Raw genomic sequence first — 26185 nt, 5'->3', positions numbered from 1 at the left:
GAGGTTCCCCTACCAAGACTGAGACTTCGATCTGTCCTTCGACCTTGACTATTTCCCCGGAGAACACAAACAGATCTAAGTTCGCCGGCCTGAGGCGGTCGTCACCTATCATCATTTGTTTGAAGGCGTGATACTAGAGGATGTTCGCCGAGCTCCCGTTGTCCACCAAGATCTTCTTTAGTTCCCAGTTGGCGACGAGCATGGTTACGACCAAGGCATCATCGTGGGGGAGTATCAAGTTATCAAGATCTGCGTCCGAGAACGAAATCTCATTTTCCACCTTCAATTTTTTGTTACTGGTATGGACGGCTTTGCGAGCGGCCGTCGAGGTTCCTCCTGCTGCCGGGCCACCCATAATGATGTTTATGACTCCGGTACGTTTTGATCGTCGTGCTTCCGACCGTGGGCTTATAGGGACAAAAGATTCTCGGCGAGCTAGCGGTGATCGCGGTAGCTGTGGACTCTTCTTGCTTTGAGGGCTTCTCTCTTTGCGTTCACTTTTGTCGCTACCGCGTTCGACATATTTCCTGAGATATCCCCTCTGGATCAGTAATTTGATCTCTTCTTTGAGATGTCTGCACTCGTTGATGTCATGTCCATGGTCTTTGTGAAATCGACAGTATTTTGACTTGTCCCTCTTATTTGCTTTAGTCAACATCTTGGCCGGCCATCTGACAAAATCTTCTTCCTTTATCGTGGCCAATATGCGAGTCCTAAATGTATTAATGGGTGTGTAGTTCTGCTCTCTTCTTTGTGGGCTCCCTTATCTTCTCGGAGGTTTATTGTCCCTACGTTGCTTTGTAGGGTTCCTTTCTTCTTCAAAGGTTCTCTTCCTGTTTGTATCGAGAGCAGCGAGGGTCTCTTCCACTGAGATGTATTCCTCCGCCCCAGCCATGAGATCGGCCAACGAGTGCGGATTTCGTCGAGCAACCGCTCGCCGGAACTCGTTAGATTTGGCCCCAGCAAGGAGGGCGTTCCTGGCGGCGGACTGGTCCAAGTTTGGAACTTGAAGAGCTTCCCCGTTGAATCGGCTCACGAATGATTTTAGAGATTCGCCATCCTCTTGCCTTAGAGCCATTAATGATGCGGCTGTTTTCCGTGGCCTTCGACTGCTCATGAAATACCGGACCAGATCCTCTCCGAACTCCTCGAAATTGTCAATTGAGTTAGGCTTGAGGCGTGAGTACCAATCTCTCGCCGCCCCCGTTATGGTGGTTGGGAAGGCTCTACATAGGAATCCGTCTGAGGCGCCGTGAAGGAGCATCATAGTTCTGAACGTCTCTAGGTGGTCTATTGGATCAGTGGTCCCATCATATTGTGGGACCAGAGGCATTTTGAACCCTCTTGGTGTTGGCGCACTTAATACTCTATCAGTGAAGGAGGTCTGCTGGAGAACGGCCTTAAGGAGGACCGGTGGTGGTCCTTTGCCAGTTCTTCGATCCGGTGATCGATTTCTTCAAACCTTCGTAACATTGGATCATTTTTTCCGTTCGGTTAGACGGTCTGTTCCTCCTTTTTACAGTGGGGCCCGCCGCCGAATCCGACTAGCTCTAGGGACTCCTCCTGCGGCGGCAAGATCTTTCCTGTTCTGCGCGACCAACCCTGGGTCGGTAGTGCTGCGCCGATCGAGATCTAGATCAACGACGTTGATGTGGTTCTGTTCGCGCATGCCTTGTTCTGGAGTGGTGGTCTTGTCTCGAATGAGAGTGGTGAGTCTGATCGCGATGGAGTGGCGCGGGTTCTACCACTTGTGGGTTTACCCTTTCCTCTGGAGGTTGAGGGACCTCAGAGGGGAGGCCTTGAGGGACCGGTTGTATCAAATCTTTGTATTGACTGACTAGTATCGTCATTTGATGGAAAAGAGTCTGAATCTGCTCGGGCGTAGGAGCCGAGGCGGGAGTTGGAAGCCCTGACCGAGCAGGGCCTGGTTCCGTAGTAGCTGGAGGAATGACGACCTGCGAGGCGAGTCGTTCTCCTCGAGACACGAGACGTGGTGCCGTTTGGGCTGCCCGACCGGGAGTTGCTCGATTACTCTTCCGTCCTGCCATTTTTCTTGAGACTTAGAACGGCTTTTAGTTCGGGTCCCACGGATGGCACCAATCTGTTACGCCCAAAATCGGTAACAGATGAGGCGGTGACAAAAGAGCTGATTTGGCGCATCTGGATTCCTGAGTGGATCCAAAGACTATGACCTGCACTGGAGAACACGAGGTCAGAAGACCAACCCGGAGTCGTAACTCCGGACGGGCCCTTCGACACTCAAGTCAGTGATGGGCACAATTGAACAGGTAAACGCTATGAATAGTGATTTTTTGGGATTCGAGTCCCTTACCTTGTCTTTATGAGGGCTATTTATAGAGAGGGCTTTGGGTGTTGGTTTACCCTTTTACCCTTTGGGACAGGTGTCAACCTGCTAGTGGACTAAGCCTTACCCTTATTTTCATACCCCTGGACAGGTGTATGATCATGGTTGGGTGAGATCTATGCTTGGTCCTTCCTTTTTAGGTTGCAATGACCCTAATACCCTTCTCGGGGCGATGGCTTTATGGGCCGCCATTGGTGCCATGTGTCGAGTAGCGATTGGGGCATTCTTTTGTACCCCATCACAAAGCATCCTTGTACCCTAAGGGTTTGAGGCAACCGCCGGTGCCCATATGGGCGTTGGCCAAGTGCCTCCAACACCCATGCTTCTAGTGCAATGCATCCAATTCTCAGCCTAGCATGGATCTCCATGTTACGACAGAACGCCCATGTGCCTATCACAAGAAGCCAACGTGTAGGCTCATAAGGAGTGCCCTTGCTTTGACTTCAGTACAGTCCTTAATACCATTGGGACCAGAGAATGGCAAAATAACATCCTCTTTGTCATTTCTATAGACAACCACACCTGCCCACCCTAGATTTCTGACGAGCATTCATTAAAATTTAGTTTCATAGTATGAGGTGGCAGACCATTAAAAAAAAGGTTACTATAAGGTGGCAGCAACAACCACTTTGTGGACCTTTTTTCCTTGATGGACATTTTGGCTTTGATTTCATTCCATTTTCCTAAACAAATCAAATGTCACTACTCCACCAAAACTTTTTTATAAGAAGCTCATACCTAACAATTATTTTATCTTTTCTGGTTTTCCCAAAGAGGAACTTTATAAGAAGCTCGTACCTACCAATTAGTTTATCTTTTCTGGTTTTCCCAAAGAGGAACTGTCCTTTATTTTGATCGCGAGTAAAAAGGTTACGGTGTCTTGCAACAAAGCATGCCTGTTTATTAGAGATTAATATATGCAATTTGTTTGATTCACTGATACTCCTGAGTATTTGTTCTGGTTAATCCATTTACATTATCTTTATCCTCTTTCCAACCTTGGATGGATTTCAAAGTAATTCCTTATCAGTGTCTGACCAATTCTGACTTTGCAATGAACAACATGCTAATAATACTTGTGTATTTTTCTTAGTCAAGGAAGATTCTCGACAGTCATTTTGACCAACTTCCATCGCATGGGCTTGGGAAAGTGTATTCATCAAATTGGTGGAAAGCACTTGCTGATCAACTTATTGCTTATGGTATTATATGAAAATTTATGTAATTACAAAATTGTTTTCCACTTTTCAGAAGAGACTGTTTTCCTTGATTGATCTCTTGATCACTGTTAATTTTTTTTTTTCATACAACGTATTAAATGAGCTAGCTTAAAATTTCGTTAGGAAACTATTAATGACAATTGTTCCTTGCTATTATGTGATCTACGGATCTCTGAAATTGGTTATAAACTTTACACTAGTGAAACTTTGCTTCCATGTATGTCTTTCCATGTATCTCTGAAATTTTAATGGATCACTTTCTGGGTCTTTATTTATGTTACATACATTTGAGGTAATTAACTTATTGGCATTAAATATTGATATGGTAAAATGCCGTGGGCTGGTAGAAATAGCTGCATTGCCTAGTGGGGTGACTTCAACATAATAAATATTTTCTTTTTCCTCAAGGATTAGGCACACTCTCTGCACTGTAGGTGCTTATTATTCACAGTTCATAGCCCATGGTTTATTGATGTATCTGATGGTGCTGTATAAAGTAAGACCCTTCATATTTTGCCTAAAGATTTTTTGAAGTTATTAGATTCACAGCCTGTTGTCGTATTCAAGTCCATGGAGAAAGGCCAAAGTGATGGCACTACAAGAGAATTAAACGGTGGCATATGGACGAGATAATTAGAAGCAACATAAGGTGAGACAGTAAAAATCCATTCATATCTATGAACACTAACACCAACCACAGGTTCAGATCAATACTGCAGGTTTTGTGGTAAGACCTGAGAACTCTGTGTAAAGCTTGAAATCCTTTCAATTTGGAGATGCTAGGGGATTGAACTTTAGTATTTGATCGGAACAACACTCAGGAAATGAAAGGAGCAAAACTGATAGATTTTGGATCAAAATCCTGAGATTGAGCTATAACTGAGAGCAAGGACACAATTTGCTGAATGGAATTTAAGCTTGAAATTTCGTTAATAGAAAGGAAATAATCACTTAAATTTGAGAATTTCATGAGAAATCTATAGATGGGATCCAAGAACACTCAGGAATGGAAAGCACTAAAAAAGAATAGGGAAATGAATTCTACTCTAAAAGCTAAGGGAGAGTTCTGTATATTTGTAGAATTTTCGTCATGTGAAACCAGACACTGAGGCCTTTTATCTGTGGAGTTAGAACAGATCTATGCAAACTCTCTTTACATCTTGATGATCTATATTAAGTGAAATCTCAGGTGAGAATTAAGTAGCAAATCTGATGGAAATTTGGTCCAGGAATGAATTATAAGGAGTCGGCACTTTGCTATGCAGCAAGTTCAGATTAGTGAACTTTGCAGTCATGTGCAGTCAAATCACAGCCAAGATATCTGAACAAAAATTCTCAAATCTGATTTGAGATCAGAGTCAACATGACGGTAGTAGATTTAGGTCTCTGGCAGAAATTTAAACTAGCCTTATGAAGAAGGAACAAATCTATAAACTCTGTGTCTGGAAATTCAAGAACTAAGAATAGAAATCAGAAACACAAGTTATTTGCAGGGATTATTACATCCAAAAGAGAAAATGATAAAGAAAGAATAGGCAGGAGACTTGCTCCAAGCTCTTTACATCTCTTTACATGTCCTATTCTCTTCCATGGAAGGAGGAAAAACTCTCTTCCTTGAGCCCAAGTGTCTACACAAAAGAAACTCCACTCACAACTCTGGAGACCTTGTTCAAAACTTAAAATTACAGCACATCATGCCCTATTTATAGGCAAAAGGAGATGGTTCTAGATTGGCCAACTAGCTGGCCAGCTGTGAATGACGATGTGGTGAGGGAGTTAGTTAATACACAGCTGTCCTCCTTGGCCATGTGGCAGCCCACTTGCATGCCTATGTGGCAGCCCTCTTGCAATGCCCATCTTAGCACATTATATGCTCCAAACAACCAGCTTCTTTTGGGAAATGATAAATGCGCCCCTTTTCATCACTTGGGACACCAGCTGCATTGTACGTGGCAATCAGGTCACTTCATTCCTTTAGATGTGAAGTACATCAGCCCCTTTGCAATCATAGATACACTGTAGCTAGGTGTCCCAAGTGATGAAAAGGGGCGCATTTATCATTTCCCCTTCTTTTTATATAGTTTTCTTTGCCCCTTTTCCCTCATCCATCTACATCATGTACACATAAAACTACTTGCTCAGACTGCCTTAATCCACCGTGCAACCCAATTGTACATATATTTACACTATACCAGGCCCACTACTCTTTGACCGGGACCTGCTCCACATGCTAGAAGTGGATAAAAATTGTTATGGTGACAAACTGCATAAAGGATGAACTATTTTGCCGGTTCAAATCTGCCAAGTGAAACATCACTGTTACAATGGGCGAGTAAGTCTTACCCCAGGTATGGCACCGTAGTGACTGTAGGAGAGTGTTTGTGAGAATTATTGCCAATTCTTGTTCAGATGATACGCTGATCGGTCCATACTATTCGAGCAATAATGTACCGGAGTGGTTCAGATGAAGGGAGATGTCACCTACATAAAATCTCTACGTCAAGAGAAGAGGAGTTTTTTTTTTTTTCAGCCAAGATGGCTGCATTCTTGATGGACAAAGTTTTCCAATAAAATCAGATGAATAAGTGGAAGAGAACATGAGCTTACCTTTTAATGAAGCAAACTAAAGCCAAAGCAACAGAAAATTAGAACACAAAAAATCAACTTCCTATTGGTCAATAGAGTATCTCGCTTTACAGTGTATATGTATGTATGCATGTATCCTTCTTTTTTAATAATGACACACCTTTCTTTATTTTACTTTTCTGATCAGCTGTTAAAGCCTCCTGCAATTCCCAGAAAGCTATTGCTAGAAGTTGGAGATAAGGTAGGAGGAAGGAAAGGAGGAATGGACAGGATGGGCCCAAAGTAGGGCAACCTTGTAAAAAGACTACAATACCCTCCACACATGTACATAATACCTAAACTACCCTTACATACTCTTCAACACTCCCCCTCAAGCTGGAGTGTTTATACTATGGAACTCCAGCTTGGTACAAAGAAAACTACAATACCCATACCACAAAAAGGATAATCATCTCATACACACTGCCAACTTGGTACAACACTCCTCAAGCTAGTGTGGTGAATACATAGTGAAATACATAACAAAAAGGGACAACGGCCACAACGAGTACAACAGCGGGATCAACGGCCACCAAAACAATGAGCTCCCCCTGAATCAGCACTACTGTCAGAGCGATCACCATAGAGCCTCCCCCTGAATCAGAGCACGGCTATCAAATTTGTACACCAATAACGATCGAACTGAGGTGCCTCAGCAGGGAAATTGCAGCGAAGCATGAACAAAATACGCACACCAAAGGCGCGCACAACGAACAACGACGAAGCACCACGAATAGACATCAGCAGAACAACACATCGCCAATAGAAGAACTCCAACCACCAGAAATGTGAGAAGAGCCGATCTTACTTACAACATCGGCGCGCTTAATGAGGGAAACAGACTTCGAGATTCTAGGTTAGAGTTCATTAGAGTCAAGTACTGTATCCCTGGCCAGTTCGGTCTCCGGAATGCTCTGGAGGGTGACAGGGCGTGCAACCCTTCCCCGAGGGACTTATGCGTATATGAGGAGACTCTGAAGAGGGGCTTCAGGTTTCCTATCCATCCATTCATAGCCGAGGTCCTGAGATTTTACAAGTTGGCTCCGGCTCAAGTGGCGCCGAATTCTTGGCGAGTTCTGATCGGCTTCATGTACCTATTGAGGGAAGAGCTGAAGAAAACTCCAACCTTGAGACTATTTCGGAGATGTGCCCAGTTGAAAAGGCACAAGCCGGATGGCGGGATCTATCTGAGTCAGCGAGCCGATGTAAAAATAGTGAAGGGCAAGCCAACCTCCATCCATGGTTGGAAAAATAAATTCTTCTTTGTCACTCAAGGCGAGGAGTGGACAGTGCCTACGAACTGGTCCTACCATAATACCAAAGCCCTCAGCCGAGCACCTGCTTTGGATGGTGAAGATCTTGTTGTGTTTGAGATGATAAAGTCGCATGGTGCTGCCACTGGGGGTACTCATTGGAGAGAGTTTATCATCGAGCAGAAGTTAGTGGATATCGACCCGGTGTTCCGAGCACGCCAGCGTTCCCATGGATATCGACCCGGTGTTCCGCCCGGATTGGACCGTCCTGAAGGTTAACACGGGCATCGGGGAGCCCCTTGTTGCGAAGAAAATTATCTTGAAGGGTCGTCTTCCTAAGGACATGGCTCGAGTGGCTGAAGAACCCTTAGAGACGAGCATAGAGGGAATATACTCGCATTTGTACGCAGTAAACATCTGGTGCGGTGACTTGATTGATAAGTCAAAGGAGACTTTAGGGGCAATCACTGGTCTTAATTATGAGGTCGGTAACTTGAAAAAGGAGGAGCTTTGCTTAAATCAAGACATTCGGGACAAGGACACCAAGATCGAGGCTCTGAAAGGTTTGTTGGCTGCAGAAAAGGTCGGGCGAGAGGCTGATCTCGAGAAATATAAGCAGCAGCTGAGACAGCTAAGCAGCATCAGGAAGGCAGCGGTTGCATCCAAGGAGGAGCTGGTACACTTGGCCGCCGAGTCATATGTCCTGGGATTTAATGAATGCAAGAACAAGATTTCTGAGAAACACCCCAAGATCCCTATGGAAGAGTTCTTCGTTGAGTTGGCCGCGGCTGACGAAGAGAACACCGAGGAGACGGACGAGCTGGCCACCGGAGGGGTTCCTGATCAGATTATCGAGCAGACTGCTGAAAGGACCACGGAGAAGACCACCGATCCGGTGGATGCCGAGCAGGTAGGGAACCCCGAAGCTTGAGTCTGCCAGCTGGTCCGCCTGCTTTGAGTCATGAGTTAGACTCTTGAATTGACTCCTCTATCATGTGTTGAATGTATTTCTTTTGTTCCCGGCCTCGAATCCTTCCAACGTACTGTCAACGAATTCCATTAATGGAAAAGTGCTTTCCTTTTTTTTTTTTTGAAAATTATCCAAGTGTTGTGGTTTGTCCTTATCTATTTGGCTTCTTTGATGTCTGTTCTTAGCTATTATGGCAATCAGAATTGGACAATATTGTTCATTCCGAGTCAAGGCAATTAGGTTCTTTGGTGCGAATCTTATTGCCCTTGCAGGCCTTGTCTTCTAATATGAGGTGATCCTTGGTTATTTTGGGTAACAATCAAGGAAGATAACATCATATTTCCCAGGCTGAAAAATTTGGGTTTGTTGCTATGAATTTTCATCATTCGCCTCAGTTTTGGTCTCCGACCTAAGGTGATTCTTGGGTCTTTTTGAGGATAACCGAGGTGGATGATATTGCGCTACCAGAGCTAAAAGGCTCGGGCTCGTTAGTATGAATTTTTATGATCCGCCCCCGTTTTGGCCTCTGACCCAAGGTGATTCTCGGGTCTTTTTTAGGACAACCGAGGCGGATAATGATATTATCTTGTTTGAAAGAGGAATGGGTAAACCATTGTGAACATTTCATTGATTATAAAACTAGGAGGGTACATCATCTTCGGCATTGCACATATACATTCGTATCTTTGCCACATATCTTTTTGCTCACGGGCTCCCAAGAATTTCCGGCTACTGATAGTATCTCCTCAAATTTTGAGTTCCATGCTTGTAGGAGCGGGTCTTCTCCGAGGGTCTCCAGCCTGTAACTGCCTGGCCTGATGATTTGAGTTACCCGGTATGGCCCCTCCCAGGTCGGGGAGAGTTTGCCTACCTTTCGGGGCTGTGAAACTGCTGCTTTTCTTAGGACTAGATCGCCCATGCAGTGCTCTCTTGGACGGATCTTCTAGTCGTGATAGTTGGACATCTTTTGCTGGTATGCGGCGATCCGGATCCGGGAATTCTCCCGAGTCTCTTCCAACAGGTCTAGATTCCCGCGAAGTCCCTCCCCATTGTGAAGCTCGTCAAAATTTGCCACCCGTGAGGTGGGGACACCAATGTCTATGGGAATCACAACTTCTGTCCCAAAGGTCAAGTTGAAAGGAGATTCTCCAGCGTATATCGAATTCGCTGAACTCTACTGCCCATCTTACGAGGTGACCCGACGTGTCTGGTTTATGTAGGATTTGTCTGAGTGGCTGGTCAGTCAAGACTTTGATAGTGTGCGCTGGAAAGTACGGCCTCAGTTTTCGAGCCGCCAAAACTACGGTGTATGCCAACTTCTCCACTCTCTGGTACCTGGTTTCTGCTTCATGTAGGACCTTGCCGACATAGTAAATCGGCCTTTGATGTCCGCGATCTTCTCAAATTAGCACGGCGGCCAACGCTACCGGGCTCACGGACAAATACAAGATCAACTCCTCTCCTTGCTCTGGCTTGGATAGTAACGCGGGGGGGGGGGGGGGGGGGGGGGGCATTGTATTGTTTTAACTCTTCGAACGCGGTTTGGCATTCTACTGTCCAGAGAGCGGTCTTGATTCCCTTGATTGCGCTAAAGAATGGAGGACATTGTTCTGCTGATTTCGAGACGAAGTGCCCCAGGGCGGCCATCAGTCCCGTGAGTATCTGAATTTCTTGTATGGTGGTTGGCGGTGCCATTTCCATTATTGCCCTTATTTTTTTCGGGTTCGCCTCTATCCCCCTCTGGCTGACCATAAACCCCAGGAACTTTCCTGCTGTGACACCAAATGCACACTTGGCTGGGTTGAGTTTCATGCTGTAATTTCTCAAGACTTGGAACGTTTCCTTCTGATCGGCTATGTGGTTCTGGGCCTTCTTGCTCCTTGAGTAACATGTCATCGACGTAAACTTCCATATTACGCCCAATCTGATTACTAAACAGCTTGTTGACGAGCCGCTGATATGTCGCTCCTGCATTCTTCAGCCCAAAGAGCATTACCCTATAATAGTATGTTCCCTGGTCTGTTACAAATGAGGTCTTCGGTATGTCGGCTTCATACATCCGTATTTGGTTATAACCAGAGAAAGCATCCATGAAGCTTAACAACTCATGCCCCGATTGGTAGCGTTTTCGATGCTCTCTTTCCTTTAAGGGCCATTGCATAGCATTCTCTTGACTGCGGCTGGTCCCCCTTGACTTCTCCTACACCATTCGGTGTTATGATCTTTATTTTTTGATGATACGCAGATGGAACGGCGTGGAGGAGGTTTTGTCCGTTCTTCCCAAGGATGCCGTTGGAGGCTGATGTGGCCCTCACCACCAAAAAATTAACCAGGGCGAAAGCTTGCAGGGGTGGCTCCCCAACGAGAATTGGGAGTTCAATGGACCCCTCTACTTTGACTATCTCCTCGGAGAATCCAAATAAGTCCGAACTGGCTGGTTGAGACGTTCCTCCCCGATGTGCATTTGCTTAAAAGCGTGATAATATAAGATATCGGCAGAACTTCCGCTGTCTACCAGAATCTTCTTTAGCTCGCAATTGGCCACTAGCATGGTGATGACCAGAGCGTCATCATGGGGCAATATGAGGTTATCATCGACTTTTCTCTTCTTGGCGAAGGTATGAACCAAGTTGACCTGTCGGGCGTAGGCCTTTCGAGCAGATGATGACGTTCCTCCTGCTGCTGATCCTCCCATGATCATGTTTATGACCCCGGCTGGTTGGACACGTTGCGTCTCAGCTGGTGGACCTCTCGGGGCGGTTGTTTCATTGCTGGCTCTTGGAGACCGCGACCGATGCAGACTTCCTCTGAGGACTGTGGTCCCTGCGCTCTTTCCTGCTGCGTTCGTCATCTTTTACGTAGTGTCTAAGGTGCCCCCTCCTTATCAGCAGCTCAATCTTTTCCTTGACGTGGCGGCATTCGTCTGTGTCATGCCCGTGGTCTTTGTGATACCGGCAATACTTTGATCTGTCTCTCTAATTTCCTTTAGACTGCATTTTCGCAGGCCATTTGAGGAAATCTTCCTCTCTGATCGCTGCGAGAATCCGAGTTCTCGAGGTATCAAGCGGTGTAAAGTTCTCCTCTCTCCTTGAGGGCCTGTCTTTTTGGCACTGCTTCGAGGGGTTCCTTTCTTCCTTCGGGCTCTTTTTCTTCTCGTCGGTTGCACCTGTGTGACTTGTATTCAGGGCGGCTAAAGTCTCTTCTACATAGATGTACTCCTCTGCTCCGGTCATAAGGTCTGCCAATGATGATGGGTTCTTCCGAGTGATGGATCGCCTGTAGTCATTGGATCTGGCTCCAGCAAGCAACGCGTTCATTGCGCGGAGGGGTCTAGGTTCGGTACTTGAAGAGCTTCTCTGTTAAATCGATTTACATAGGCTTTAAGAGATTCATTGTCTTCTTGCTTCATGGCCATTAGAGAGGCAGCGGTTTTCCTTGGTCTTCTGCTACTCATAAAGTGTCGAACCATATCTTCCCCGAACTCTTCAAAAGTGTCTATAGAGCCCGGCCTCAAACGGGAATACCAATCTCTAGCCACTCCAATGAGTGTCGTGGGGAACGCTCTACCGAGGAAACCGTCGGAAGCACCATGCAGAAGCATCATGGTCTTGAATGTTTTAAGGTGATCGACACGATCCGACGTTCCTTTGTACTGCGGGATTGGAGGCATTTTGAACCCCCGAGGGGTTGGCGCGCGTAGCACCCTTTCTGTGAAGGGGGGTTTGCTTGTGAACAGCTTAAGAGGAGACTGATTGCGTCCTTTCGACGGCTCCTCGATCCGGTTGTCGATTTCCTCAAACTTCTGCAGCATATTATCAGTTCTTCTCTGCAATCTATCATCTTGCTTGATGTCTTGCTGCACGGCGGGACTCGGAAAGGAGTCCGATCGGGTTTCTGGGCTTCTCCTATGATGCCGGGTTTTGACCTGGTCGTCGCGGCCACTTTTGGTTCGCTGTCGATGGGCAGAGCGTGAGCGAGTTCTGAGGCGGTGGCCACGTTCTGATGGTGCTTGCCCTGTCTTGGAGTGGTGAGCTCGTCTGTCTGACGAATTGCGGGAATGTTCTCGTTGAGAAGGAATATGGTTGTCTGCTTCCAAGGCTTGCCTTTCTCGCTGGGGCGGCCGGTTGTTCGGGTCGACTTGGTGAGTCGGCGGTTGGACTAAGTTTTTGTATTGATCTGCCAGGAAGGTCACTTGCTCGACAAGGGATTGGAATTGTTCGAGGGTAGGCATTGGTGTGGGAGGCGGCTGCCTGGAGTGGGTAGAACTTCGCTCGGTTGCTGTTGGAGGAGGAGGGACTACGACCTGTGATGCAAGTCGGGTACTCCGAGGGATGTGTTCGGATACCGGTTGAACTGCTCGGGCAGAAGTATTCCGGGCGCTCTTCCGTCCTGCCATCTTAAGAGATCTGGAACAGCTTTTTGTTAGGGTCCCACGGATGGCGCCAATCTGTTGTGGTAAAAAAATAGTAATTTATTAAAATGGCTTTGGAAGAGCTGACATAAAAGATTACAATGGATGACGTAATGTTGATGTAAGCACTATGAACAGTAAATTTCGGGATTCGTTCCCCCCTTGGGATTCTCGTGGGCTATTTATAGTAGAGGCTTGGGCATTGGTTTACCATTTTACCCCTGATGGACAGGTGTTGGCCTCTGATTGGGTTAGACTTTTATCCCTTCCCTATCCCTTTGGACAGGTGTTGGCCTGTAGTTGGGTAGGGTTCGTACCAAGGCTTTTCCCTCTTGGGCCGAGATTACCTTATTGTCCCTTGTTAGATGATGCCTTTCTGATGCCACGTGTTGGTTCGTGATTGGAAGGTCCTTTTTGACCCCCATCACATGGTAACAATCGGGAGTATGAAGACTATTGTCCTTATAAAGAAGCCCTCGAGCACCATGAAATCACCGTGCTATCTTAGAGTGCTTTGGGACATATGTCCAAATCACAGCTAGATCCTGACAAATTCTTGATTTGTTTGAATCCAACAGGCTATATACTTGAACTGGCCAGTAGTGAACTTCGTCTACCCAATGCATTCAGTTCTGATCTGCAACCGTATGATTTCAACACAACGCAAACTCCTGTGTTGGCAAGCCTTGGAAAGTGCTTTGGGTTTTCAATGTTGAAAGAAGGTATCTACATGGACGAGACGCTTATTGCTTGGTGGAACGATCATTTTAATCAAATTGGTTTTTTCAAAATGTTGGTTTACTTTGTCATTATTCTGATGGCCCATCTATTGTGCGACTTGAGAGACTTCAAAGGGATTACCTTTGGAATGATAAAATGAATAATAGTAAATATCATTCGGTTAGTTGGGAGAGGTTGTGTAATGAGCAAGAGAAGTGGACTTGGGCATCAGAAGATACAAATGAATAAATCAGGCTTTCTATGTTAAGTGTTTGTGGGATTTTGATGAGGGGCATGAGCTAGGGAAGAAGCTTACCAAATAGGAATATTGGTTTGGTTTGAGGAGTGGGGATCTTGGAAGTGTCTAGGATGTGAGTTTTAGGTCTCAACATGCCTCCTTTGGGCTAGAAGCACAAGTTTAGAGGCATTGTGGGCAATAGACTTAGGTTCTGGGAGGTCCCGCAATGCGATTTTTCATCTTTAGATTCTTTCTCTTGATTGTTGTATAGGACTTACTACAAAGGCCAAAGATGCTATAATTGAGTACTAAATGGATAGAGAGGAAGGTCAAGATTTTTGAACTCCTATCTTTCATTGACTACTTAAAGATCTTGACTTCTCATTTCTGCTTTAATTGTTATTCCTTCTTGATGGTAATTATACTCATGGATCATATAAGAATCATGAGTATGGAAATGGTGTTGTAATGGGTTATTTTCAATTAGCTAGATTTATGTTTCCTAAGTAGTTCTTAGTGAGTGGGTAGTGTCCCTAGTCGGTTGTTGTCCTTACCAGGTCCACTCATAGTCGTTGCTTTTTGTTAGATTGAAGGTCTTGAAAAGATACAAATGGTGGATCATCTCATTAGTCGCAATTGACGCACTCTCTATCGCTATATCATGTAGTAAATTGGACCATTTGCTTTTTTTTTTCCCTTTTTAGTTCTAGTTTATAGGCTTTTGACTTTGCCACTTAAAGACTGAGATAGGTATTACATGGTTCAATTTCAAAACTAACGGGGATTTGGTCTGTGGGTTTCTTCACAATTAGTGGCTTTTCATTTGATGACGCTACTCTTTGGGTCAGGTGATCTTGTTAAGAAACCTTGTAGGAAATATTCATATAGTTTTCAGTGGTTTGTTGGAGCTCAAGGATTTGACGCGGCCAAGTTTTTAATGCTGAACCTAGATGCGAAGCTTGTACTTTTTTTTGAAAAATGACAATTTATTATAATATAGTTGGGACAAGGCGTCCCCGTGAGCTTACAAATACTATTATAATCATTTCCCTGAATCGGGCTTACAAAAAAGATACAATTTCTATTTCTTCCCTTTGGGCTCCAGCCTTTACTAGGCTATCAGCCACTTCATTCGCTGATCTCCTACGATGTTCAATCCTCGGGTCTAGGAGTCTTATCAAGTCCAGTATTTCCGCAACCAGTTCCTGCAATTTCCAAGGCCCCTTTGAGGAGCCAGAGGCCCACGCCACGACATTTGTGGAGTCACCCTCCACAATTAAGGGACGCTGATTATTCTCGTATGCCCACCTGAATCCAAAAAGAAGTGCCCTGATTTATGCTTCGTTTGCATCACAAATGTCAGCTGATCCAGAGAATGTCATAACTGTGGATGCATTATCATTTCTAATGATTCCTCATATACCAGCCTTCCCTGGGTTACCGAGGGAGCAGCCATCAAAATTAAGTTTCAACCACCCCAGTGGTGGTGCCACCCATTTGGGTTTGGGCTTGGTTCTAATTGTTCTGTCCCATATAACTGACAACCAATTCCTTATGAGATCTCCCATCCCATAAGGAATTCGTTTCTTAACTTTGGCCCATGGGACTAATTCCACCTTAATATCCGATGCCAGCCCGCCACAAGTTTTGCTTTTGTCCTCAAGTGACCGTCTATTTCGTTCTTTCCAGATATTCCAAATTATGGCGTCGGGAAAGGTCGACCATAATGCTCTGCGGTCTGCCTGTATCACTGAAGGGTCCATTTTGCCAACCAAGAAGAGAGCTAATTAAGTCAGGACATACCCAGCACATACCAAAGACTCTTACCACTCTTACCCACAAATGGTATGAATATGGGCAGTGCAGCATAAGATGGTCCAACGTTTCCTCATTCTTCTGGCAAAGGACACACATGCTTGCTAACCTGAGATGTCTTTTCTTCAAATGATCACGAGTATTTATTTTCCTGTGAACCACCGTCCACCCTCTTTGGGGGGGGGGGGGGGGGCTAGGGACTTCCATATTCGCCTGACCGTTGTTGGTTGGCCAGTATTTAGAACCGCAAAGAAGGATTTTGCTGTGAATTCTCCATTGGATTCCGGGGTCCATACCCGCTCATCTTCCCTTACCCGTGAGCAATATGTTGACTCTAGTACAGATAGGAGCCTCTAAAAATCATGGATTGCCTGCTCCTTGAGATCCCAGCGTAAACGTATATCCCAAAAACCTCTGCCTCTTTGCCCCTGTCTGACCAATAGTCTGATACCGTGGCGTCAAGCCTTACTGCGATTCTAAATAGACGTGGGAATTCCATACTCAATAATGCTTTACCGCACCAAAGCTCTAACCAGAATCTCACATTTGTGCCTTTACCAACTTTAGAACGTATTTCTTGTTCAAAATCTTCCTTAACCGAACATATAGATTTCCATGCTCTGGAACCCTTCCCTCCCGATGGTTTCTTAATGTTCCAGTCCCCCCATTCCGATCCGTATTTCGACCCAACCACCCGATGCCACAGTGCCATTTTCTCTAACCCATATCTCCACAACCACTTCCCAAGTAATGATTTATTTCGTAGTCTTAGCTTCCCAATCCCCAAGCGTCCATTTCTTTTGGATTTGATCACCCTCTCCCAATTGATTAGATGTCTTAGCTTCTTTGTTTGGCCATCTCCATCCCACAAGAAATTCCGCTGTAGCCTCTTAATCAACAATGCTACCTTTACTGGGATTTTGAAGAGAGACATAAAATATACCAGCATATTTGAGAGTGCCGCTTTTATTAATGTAATTCTTCCCCCAAGGGATATGTACCTTTTCTTCCATGTTGCTAATTTCCTTTCCATTCTCTCCACCACTGGATCCCATTGAGCGGTCGACAGTATACCAAACCCTAACGGTAAGCCCAAATAGGTGACGGGGAAGGTCCCGGCATTGCAACCAACCATCCGTGCCAGATTTTGAACTTCTAACTGGTCCATGTTGATTCCCAAAAGCATACTTTTACTGAAATTAATTTTAAGGCCAGACGTGGCCTCAAACCATTTGAATATCTTCATGATATTAGGGATGGCCTGAGAAGAACTTTGCAAGAATACCAGCGTATCGTCAGCAAATTGGAGATGTGTTATTTCTTCACCAGTGGGCCCAACTTGTAGCCCACGAATCAGGCCCGACATGTTCGCTTTCAAGTTTCATCATCATCTGACTGAGGGCCTCCGCCACCATTATGGGTAAGGAGCTAAAGGGTTCCCCGGTCAAATACCCCTTGTGGCCTTGAAAAACCCCTCCGCGAAGCCATTAATGATAACCAAGAAGGAATTGAAGGATATGAGCGATCTAGTCCAGACCCTCCATTTTGGGCCAAAGCTCATCATTTCTTGTATAAAATCAAGGACATCCCAGTCTTTGATTCAACGAAGGCTCCCTGAAATTGGGATATAATACCCCCCATGATATTTTTCACTCTTCTAGCCAGCAGCTTAGATATGATCTTAGGAATGCCGTTCATCAGGCTAATTGAGCGGAAATCCTTGATCCCAATTACCCCTTCTTTTTTGGGATTAGTGCAATGAAGGTGGCTTTTGCTACCTCACTAATGATTCCCCTTTCCTGGAATTCTTAGAAAAAAGCCATAATGTCTCCCTTTAGGACTCTCCAAAATTTTTGAAAAAAAGCCATCGGGAAACCATCCGGACCCGGGGCCTTATCCCCAGCCATGGAGAAGATGGTCTGTTGAACCTCCTCCTCAGAGAAGTTTCGCTCCAGCAAAATTCTTTGATCAAGAGTTATGCTTTTGAATTGAACTCCAGCCAACTTCGGTCGCCATTCCGTAGGCCTGGAATATAGAGCCGAGTAGAATTCCACAATTTTTGCTTTAATGAGGTTTTAATCTTCAATTTCAGTATCCCCATCCTCCAGGCAGTTGATTGAGTTGGTTCTCCTTCTTGAATTTGCAACTCGGTGAAAGAACTTTGAATTCATATCTCCTGCTTTAAGCCATAGGGCTCGAGATTTTTGTCTCCACTGGATTTCTTCTCTTCGTAAAATTGCCTCACTCTCCTCCAGGAGTTTGAGATGGTCCATTTTTTCCTCGACTGAGAGCGGGCCATCATCCTCTCTACTTTCTAAAACGGCCAAGGTGGTAGATCTCCTTCCTTCGTCTGGTATCCTCGTCCACAAGCTTTTGCCATTCTTTAAGTTTTAGTTTCAACACCTTCAATTTCTGACAGAGGACATACGCTTTCCAACCACTGATTTCAGTTTCTTCCCACCATTGCTTGACCTTGTCCCCAAAACAACCTCCAAAAGATCCAGACAAATTTGAAGGGTCGGGGTCCCCTAAAGAAATTAGAGATTTCCAGCACAACCGCATTGTGATCAGACACAGACCTTGGGAATACCTTCTGAGAGATTAGGGGGAAACACTCCTCCCATTCTCGTGTTATAAGGATCTGGTCGATTCTACTCATTATCAATCATTCCTGATTGTTGGATGAGGTAAACCTTTGCTCCATTCAATGGTAAATCTATCAATTCATGATCTTGAATAAACTTTGAGAAGTTTCTCATGCTGGTTGTGATTCTGGTATGTGTGCTCTTTTCTGATGGGAATCGAATTGTGTTAAAGTCACCACCCAGGAGCCACGCACCTTGCCATGATTCTCGAATATTCATCAAATCAAGCCATAATTCTCGTCTCTTAGTGGTCCTGACCGGTCCATAAATGACTGTAAGCATCCATTTTTCAGTCCTGTCAGAGGAGGAGAAGATTATTGAAATCGAGAACCTCCCCATTCGAACTTTCTCTCTATGAAATCTTCCTTCTTTCCAAATTACAATAATCTCTCGTGCTGTGCCCACTGCTTCTTTTGCAACCCATTCTCGATGATTTCTACCCCATGTTTTGTTAATGATGTTATCCATTTCCCCCAGTAGCTTGGATTCAATGACAGCCATCAAATCTAGCTTGCGTTGATAAATAAAGTCCTTCACCGCCTGTGTCTTTCTGTCTTCCCTCAATCCCCTAATGTTTCAAAAACCTAGCTTCATTGAGAGCGGGGACTGGAACTCCCAATGGCTTTGTTGTCCTCTCAAACGAGGACTTCACGTGGGCGGTAGATCGTGTGAGGGGGGCCCACTTCCCCAAGGTTGTAGGCAGCTTTGTTATATTTCCAGGATATAGCGGACCTTCCTTCGTTAAAGAGTACCGTCTTTTGTTTATTTTTTCCTCCAGGAACCTCCTTCAGATGTTCCTCCCCAAAGACTTGGCTGAGTATTTTCCACCGTTTTGTGGTATTTCAATTAAGATTTCGGTACTTCCCACTCCGTCCTGACATTACAAATCGCTTTGATCCTTTCTTTAGAACGCGTAAGGCCATGGCAACTTTTTCCTGTAGTCTTGACGGGATGAGGGGCAAATGGGTCTTTTTTCGTCCCCTTCGGCTACACGCAGATTCATCACGCGCTTCGTCAGAAACGTCCAATCGGGGTCCACTTGAGGTGGGCCAACCCAATTGGAGAAGAGTTTTCCAAAGTCTTTTGAACATAAGATGAAGGATTTTCTTCCTCGGGAAGTTTAGACTTACTTGCCAGCTTGGCTGGGGAAGGACCGTTCTGAACTGTCATATGCTTTTGAAATTTGAAATTTGAATTCTCCATGTGGATCCTTCTTTGAGTCTTGGGACCGGGCTCACCCTGATCTCGTACACGTAGCTGCCACATGGCGGAAGGGCCAACGGTCATCCCACCAGCGCTCACTCTGTCACCAGAAAGCATCGATCTAGGCTCAAGTACCTCGCTGCATCTTTTCTCGACCGGGACCTGTTCGGGAAGAAGCCCCTCCGATCGCCGGTGAGATGCCTAATGTCTTCCCGGTAAAGGATATAAGTTGTGAGGAATTTCCTTAAGAGTCCTAGTGGGTTCTCGATTTAACGCCCTTCCCATTATCGGGGGGGTCATAGACTTCAACACCTATTCTGAAATGACTATTTTGGATTAGTAGATCAACAAAAGGCCTTGAAAATTTCCAATCTGGTGCAAAAAATTTTGCCGAAGCAAAGCTCATACAGTCTTGATGATTTCCTTTCATGTCTGTTTCTAGAAGTGTGCGAAGACTTTCCCCAGAGCTTCCACCTTTGATATAGCCCACGCATGAAGTGGGATCCCAAAAAATCTGACCCAGGTTGCTTTAGCCCCCTGTTGATAATCCTGAAGCCACGCTTTGAGAGATAGAAGATAATGACCGCACGCCTTTCCCCCCAACTCCAAGATTCTAGCAGCCATGTCCTCCTTTTCAAACATGAAAAGGACTTCATTGTGGGCAAGGGTGGAAGGTTTAGTGACAGTGGGAATATCCCAAAACCACTTAGCCCAATTCCATAAATCTTCTAGGTTCCACTCCATCTTCTTTAATCTTCCAATCAAGCACGACTTCAAGATCTGTCTCCTCTCGTCCACCTCGTTTCCAGACATTGAGACTACCGGATTCCCATCCGTTATTCTGAATGAGGTCACCCAGAGTCGGGCCAAAACCTTTTCTTCCTCCATGCTTTGGGGTTCTACGAATTCCCATTTAGGTGCTGAAGACACTGGTAGCCCACCTGTTTTTCCACGTTGACACCTTCTGCAAAACTTGCGCCATTTAAAATTCTGGTAGTTGCATGTTACGCAACTCCATTCCCCCCGCCTCAATGGACCCCAGGTTGGGAGACTGCACCTCTATTCTTTGCCTTTTTCCTCTCCGCCATAAATCCTTGTAGATCAAGAGTTCTAATACCCAACTTTTCTTCCTTCCACCGTAGATGCGAAGCTTGTACTAGATCTGTTAGTTTCCCTTTTGTGATTGACGGTGTATTACACGGCTCAATTTCAAAACTTATGGGGATTTGGTCTGCGGGTTTCTTCGCAAATAGTGGCTCTTCACCCGGAGACCCTATTCTTTTGGGCAGGTGATGTTAAGAGAACAGTTCAGTTTGTTTCCCTTTCTGTTTGTCACGATGGTATGGAGGCTAAATCAACAATTGATTCAATGGCAAAGTAGTGGGAGGTCCTTGTTATGGGAGATCATTTAGCTACTTAGTTTGAAGGATGCTTTTGATTTGTACTTCATCTTCATGTTATAATCATGAGCGTCTTTGTAATACCCTATATTTCTTCCATTCAAATAGTCTTGTTATTGCTAAAAATGCACATTAACATTCTAATCATTTCGTTGTGTTGCATCATTTGGTATTTTTACTGTCCACTTTAGTTACTTGATTTACTATCCAAAATTTGAGTTGTTTCTCATGTTCCTTTAACCAAGTAATAAGTTTCTATTATCACTGTTTAAATGCAGACAAAGGCTTCTTCCGAATGCTAACTGAAAATTTGCAACATTATACAGGTTATCTGAAGGAGACTGTCCAGGACATATATAGAACTGTAAGGTACATTGGTGCTCTTCAAGTATATGTTATAATACATACATTTTTTTTCATTTTTCTTCCTTTTTTAAGCAAATAATATTGTCCAAGGCCTTCACGTGTATCTCTCATGTTTGTTTCACGCTCTTTAGTAATGAACCTTTTACTATTGTATGATGAAATATTATTTCAATGGAACCTATGGAAGATGGAACTTGGAGGGCATATTATAAGATTTTTGTTTTCATTGTGCCATCAGTGTTAGTCCAACTGGGGTGGAGTTTCTTAGTACTTCAAGCACTGCACATCAACCGCCACTAGTGCTGGCAGTGACTTGTGAAATGGCTGATGAGGAGGAACATCGAAGTGAACATGGTAAACTTGGAGGGGATCTTCAAAATTTGGCCACTCTAGAATGTGAAGGATTTTCTGAGGTTAGATACACCTTAAGGCGTTGGTTCTTTCAGTAATTTTTATTGCATGCAAGATGCCAAATTTTTTGCAGAATGACCTTATAAAATTTGTTTATGTTGAAATTTGATGCAACTTCTGTGAATGATGTGCTTTTGTGAGTCACACTGTATAAATTTGCAATATTATTTTGTTGTAGAACAGTTAAACTATATTTAAATAAAATGTATAAATATTTAATTCTCATGATTTTCATGGCTTGGTAATGATGAGTTAATATTTTGATTGCATTGAAGGGGACAAATCGTAGTTTAAACCCTATGTGAATTTTCATGTTTTTTAAACTCAGAAGGTTTATTTATTCAATTACAAGAATTTTTGGCCTAATTTTTTGGACTATTGCCTTGTGGGCTGCTTGAAGAGGTATTTTTGAGATTTAAAAATCTCGAGTTTCTAAAATTTGAAGGAACAGATCGGGAGTAGTTTGATCTAACCTTTCATAAGAGCATTCTTTTCAACCGATTCACATGTCACCAAATCATTTTTATGATAATTGTTGTGAAAGTGGTTTGGATCGGTATTCGAGTATTCGGTGTACTGGAAGCAATTTAAGGGCATTTGGATCATGAAAGTGGACTGTTTATGATTTTTTCTGTCCGAAATTGGTTTTGCATGAAGTAAATCAGTTTGAAAGCTTTCACATGTTGCTGATTGATTTTAAAGTTGGATCAGGTTTGCAAACAGTTCTCTGGGCAATTCTGTAATGAATTCAACTGCATATCAGACCCCATAATTTTATCGAGCATAATGACGTGAATCGAGCTTTAATGAGTTAAAATGTGCAGCGTCAAGCAGTTCCCCTTTCTCGGTCCGAGAAGTGCATTGTTGAGGGAAGTAGTACGATGGACCATTCTTGAGTCTTGATCACAACTCAGATTTGATGGGTCAAGCTATCTTGAATGGTTAGAGCATGCTGGATGTTTATTGGGAGTAGATCTAAATTGGGTTATATATATGGACGGAGGGCGAGCCTTGGCACAACGGTAAGGTTGCTCCATTTTGACCTGGTGGTCATGGGTTCGAGTCCCGGAAACAATCTCTCTGCAAAGCAGGGGTAAGGCTGCGTACATCTAGCCCTCCCCAGACCCCACAATGGCGGGTCGTTCCAACCATTTCGGTCGAAATTTCGGAGAAATAATGACGTGAAAGGAAATCATGTAGATTTTGTTTCGGCGGGGATGGAAATGGAAACATTTCGGTCGTTTCGGGGAAATTTCGGAGAAATTTAAAACCATGGATGCAGATTGGGCATGATCTCCATCAGACAGGAGATCAACTACTTGATATTGTACATTTGTTGGTGGTATTTTGGTGTCGTGGCGAAGCAAGAAATAAGATGTAATGGCTAGGTCGAGTGTTGAGGCTGAGTATCGAGCTATGGCTCATACTTGTGGAGAGCTGATTTGGTTGCGCTCTCTTTTATCGGAAATAAGTATTCATTTTCGTCTCCAGCACAATTATATTATGACAATAAAGCTGCAATCTACATCGCTACTAACACAATCTTTCATGAGCAGACTAAACACACCGAAGTGGACTGCCACTTCATTTGTCAGAGGATTCAGAAGGGTGAGATATGCACTGTGTTTGCTCAATAAGGAGATCAGTAGGTGGATATGTTTACTAAACCATTGCGGCAAGCAAAAAACCTGAGTGATATTTGTAACAGGCTGGGAATGTATCTTCAATTGTTGTCTTTTCCATTGGGGCAAGCGAAGTTGGATATGTACCTCCAGCTTGAGGGGGTGTTAGAGGGTATTTTTGTCTTTTACATGTAACCCTATCTCTTGTATATATATCATTTTACCTGGGAGCTCCCACAAGGAGACTGCAACTTCTCCCTCACTCTTCTTCTTCTCGATAACAAATATCATCCTTATTATCCAATGTATCTTCAATTGTTGATTCTTTACATTTATTTGAATAGTATTGTTGTTTATTTACTTTCTTCATTGGTCATTTGCAAGAAAGACCTAAACCTCCTCTTTACAAGGTGGATTTCAAGGTAAAAGCAGGATTCATGTAAAATTTTTTCATGGGAGAGTTTGTTAACTGTGGGTGGATTTCAAGGAAAGTTAGGTATGCGGTGATTGTATCTTATTTGGATTGTGATCAAAATCTCTGCTCCATTCATTCTCTTTTGTCAGCTTATTTTTTTTCCTAAGGTACCTCTGCTTGCTATTGCAAAGCTGTGGAGTGCTCCCATTCCTCCAAGGGTTCAAGTTTGTGTTTGGGCTTGGGCAGTTGCTTGCAGGAAGGCTACACTTTAGATGTATTGTAGAAGAAAAGGTTTTAGGTTTGCAAGCATGCCCTTGTTGTGTAGTAGAGAGGAAGAAACTTGGCATAACATTCCATCCATTATAAGGTCTCAAGAAGTTAGTGATGCTAAAGCGGTACAACATCTTTAGGTGTTTTTAGAGTCACTCATGATTTCAAGATCTCACGATGTTGCTTTTGCCATAAAATGATATGAGTGATAATATCACGGGATATTCATAACATCACGAGCTTTATGAAGTTTATTTTTTTTTCTTCCAAAATTATATCAAGTGTAGTGGTATGGTTTTTAATAGCTTTTATTTTTCTTAATTTTTATATTTTACCTATTTAGTAAAATTCTAATCTTTTATATATATTTTATTTTTCTCAATATGTGCCCGTGAGAAACATAAGATTTTTAAACTCTTCCAAGAAATTCCTTAGTGGAAAAGTCTTTCGAAAAATATTTGTTACTATGTTCAAAATACATGATTGACTTCTTTTATTAATTATTAATTGAGATTTGAGAAGCAGCCGCCATGGAGATTGAGATAATACTATTTGTTTGATTACTCCTTACCCAATGCTTTAAGTGGTTTGGGAGCTAAAGAGATATAACCTTTGAGGGAAAGTCCTTTTCTATTCGGAGGTCAAAAGTTGTATCATTAGGTGGGCGTTAGTAATGGATGAATTTTGGGGGATTTTGACTCGATCTTTTGAGGAAATAGATTATATAATTATTAACCAATTAACCAAAGGAAAAGTTTGGACCCATTCTTAAGTATTCGAGCTTAATTTTGACGAAAGTTTAACGGGGATTCTGGGTCTGTAGGTGTTGGAGGAGCACTAAGGAATGATAAGGGACTTGGTGGCCCATTTTGGTTCATTAGGTCTCTAGGACTCTAAATGAAGTGGAGGTCTCTGCTCGTCTTTGTGGTCTTTGCAGTTTACTAAGGAATTTGGAGAAAAGTTGTGGGTTGAGAGGGACTCACCAAATTATATCGTTTGGCCCATTGGAGGAGTCCAGGTCTGTGGAGATTAGTTCATATAGTGAATGAGGTTGATGGTGTTTGTAAAGGGAGAGATATTTTCTTTTTGCATGTGTTGAGGGAAGCCGATGATGTGGCAGATTCTTTTGTTTGAGGTGAATGGATACTCTTTGAGAGTTGCACAATCTTTGCCCCTTTTGTGATATCTTTATTTCTTTCTCAGTAAATTTATCATTATTGTTCCAAACAAACAATTGTAGATACAAATTTATACATTCTCAAAAGAATATTTGCTTTGATAGGTGGCCGTAGAGCTACCACAGAGCGTTTGGTGAGTTAAAATTCGTGTTACAAACAGAACAGAGTAACTAGGTATAACGAGATCGCCACCTTGCTGTGGCCTGTGCCTTTTAGGCTTTTAGCACCTTGGTCACAACATGCTCGAAACCTGAACTCTTCTCTAGCCTATTCTCTAAATGACTAATTCCATGTGAACACTGCTTCAAAATTTCAATAACACCAATTGTCAATAACATGCATGGTGTAATACGATGGTGATCAACTGTGTCTGCCTGGAAAGAAGTATTTAACTGGAGTTGTTTTAGTTTGTAATGAAAAAACAACTTGTTGCTTATCTCATATATTTTCAGATTTTTGCTATGAAAGTCCTAATTAGCTTAGGACTTCAAGGCCTATACCATGTAATTCATTCAAAATTAATGTGGTTGAAATAATAGCCCGTTCCACCTAGTTTTGAATAATTATAGACCATCTGTTGGAAAACTTGTAAAAGTAGTTTATCTTTTGCCAGAACTTGTTGAGACTACTGGTTCATTGTTCAATACTTCGCATATTTATTTTGTGTTGACTTCTGTTACACAACACAGAAAATATATATTTATTTCTTGTCATGCTCTCTAAATAAAACTTTTTATACTGCTTTACTTGCATTACTCTAGTTCGTGACCTCAATGTAGGTTTTCTACATAAAATAACTGTTGTGCATCCGGAGTTGAAATTTTAGTGTATATCCTTCTTTCAGGCTGAAATAAAACTCTACCACAGGCTTTTGGATATGAGATTGAATCTTGCTAAGAGTGGTGGATCAGCTCCGTAAGTCTTATTAGAAGTAGTTAACTGTATTGACGGTTCTCTCATACTCTAAAATCATCGTTCCTGCTAAATCACGGGAGAAACTTCTTTGTAGTAGTAGCATGAGTCCTTTTAAACCATCTCCTCACAGATTTTATCCTATT

General features: G+C 43.5%; 1 protein-coding gene across 5 annotated transcripts in view; it reads left to right on the top strand.

Annotated features, from left to right (window-relative positions):
- Positions 1-26185, top strand: part of LOC143878578 (uncharacterized) — a 77891-nt gene that overhangs the window by 29174 nt on the left and 22532 nt on the right. For all 5 annotated transcript variants that reach the window (XM_077380852.1, XM_077380849.1, XM_077380848.1 and 2 more), the window contains 4 exons: positions 3459-3567; positions 21192-21234; positions 21470-21644; positions 25972-26042. In XM_077380852.1, coding sequence (XP_077236967.1) covers positions 3459-3567; positions 21192-21234; positions 21470-21644; positions 25972-26042 — 398 coding nt within the window. The remainder of the gene's footprint in view (positions 1-3458; positions 3568-21191; positions 21235-21469; positions 21645-25971; positions 26043-26185) is intronic.

This window comes from Tasmannia lanceolata, unplaced genomic scaffold, assembly GCF_043159265.1.
Source record: "Tasmannia lanceolata isolate RefF3 unplaced genomic scaffold, GAP_Taslan_0.1 ptg000006l, whole genome shotgun sequence".
NCBI lineage: Eukaryota > Viridiplantae > Streptophyta > Magnoliopsida > Canellales > Winteraceae > Tasmannia > Tasmannia lanceolata.
Note: the sequence above shows the minus strand (reverse complement) of the source record. Positions and strands in the feature narration are given on the sequence as shown.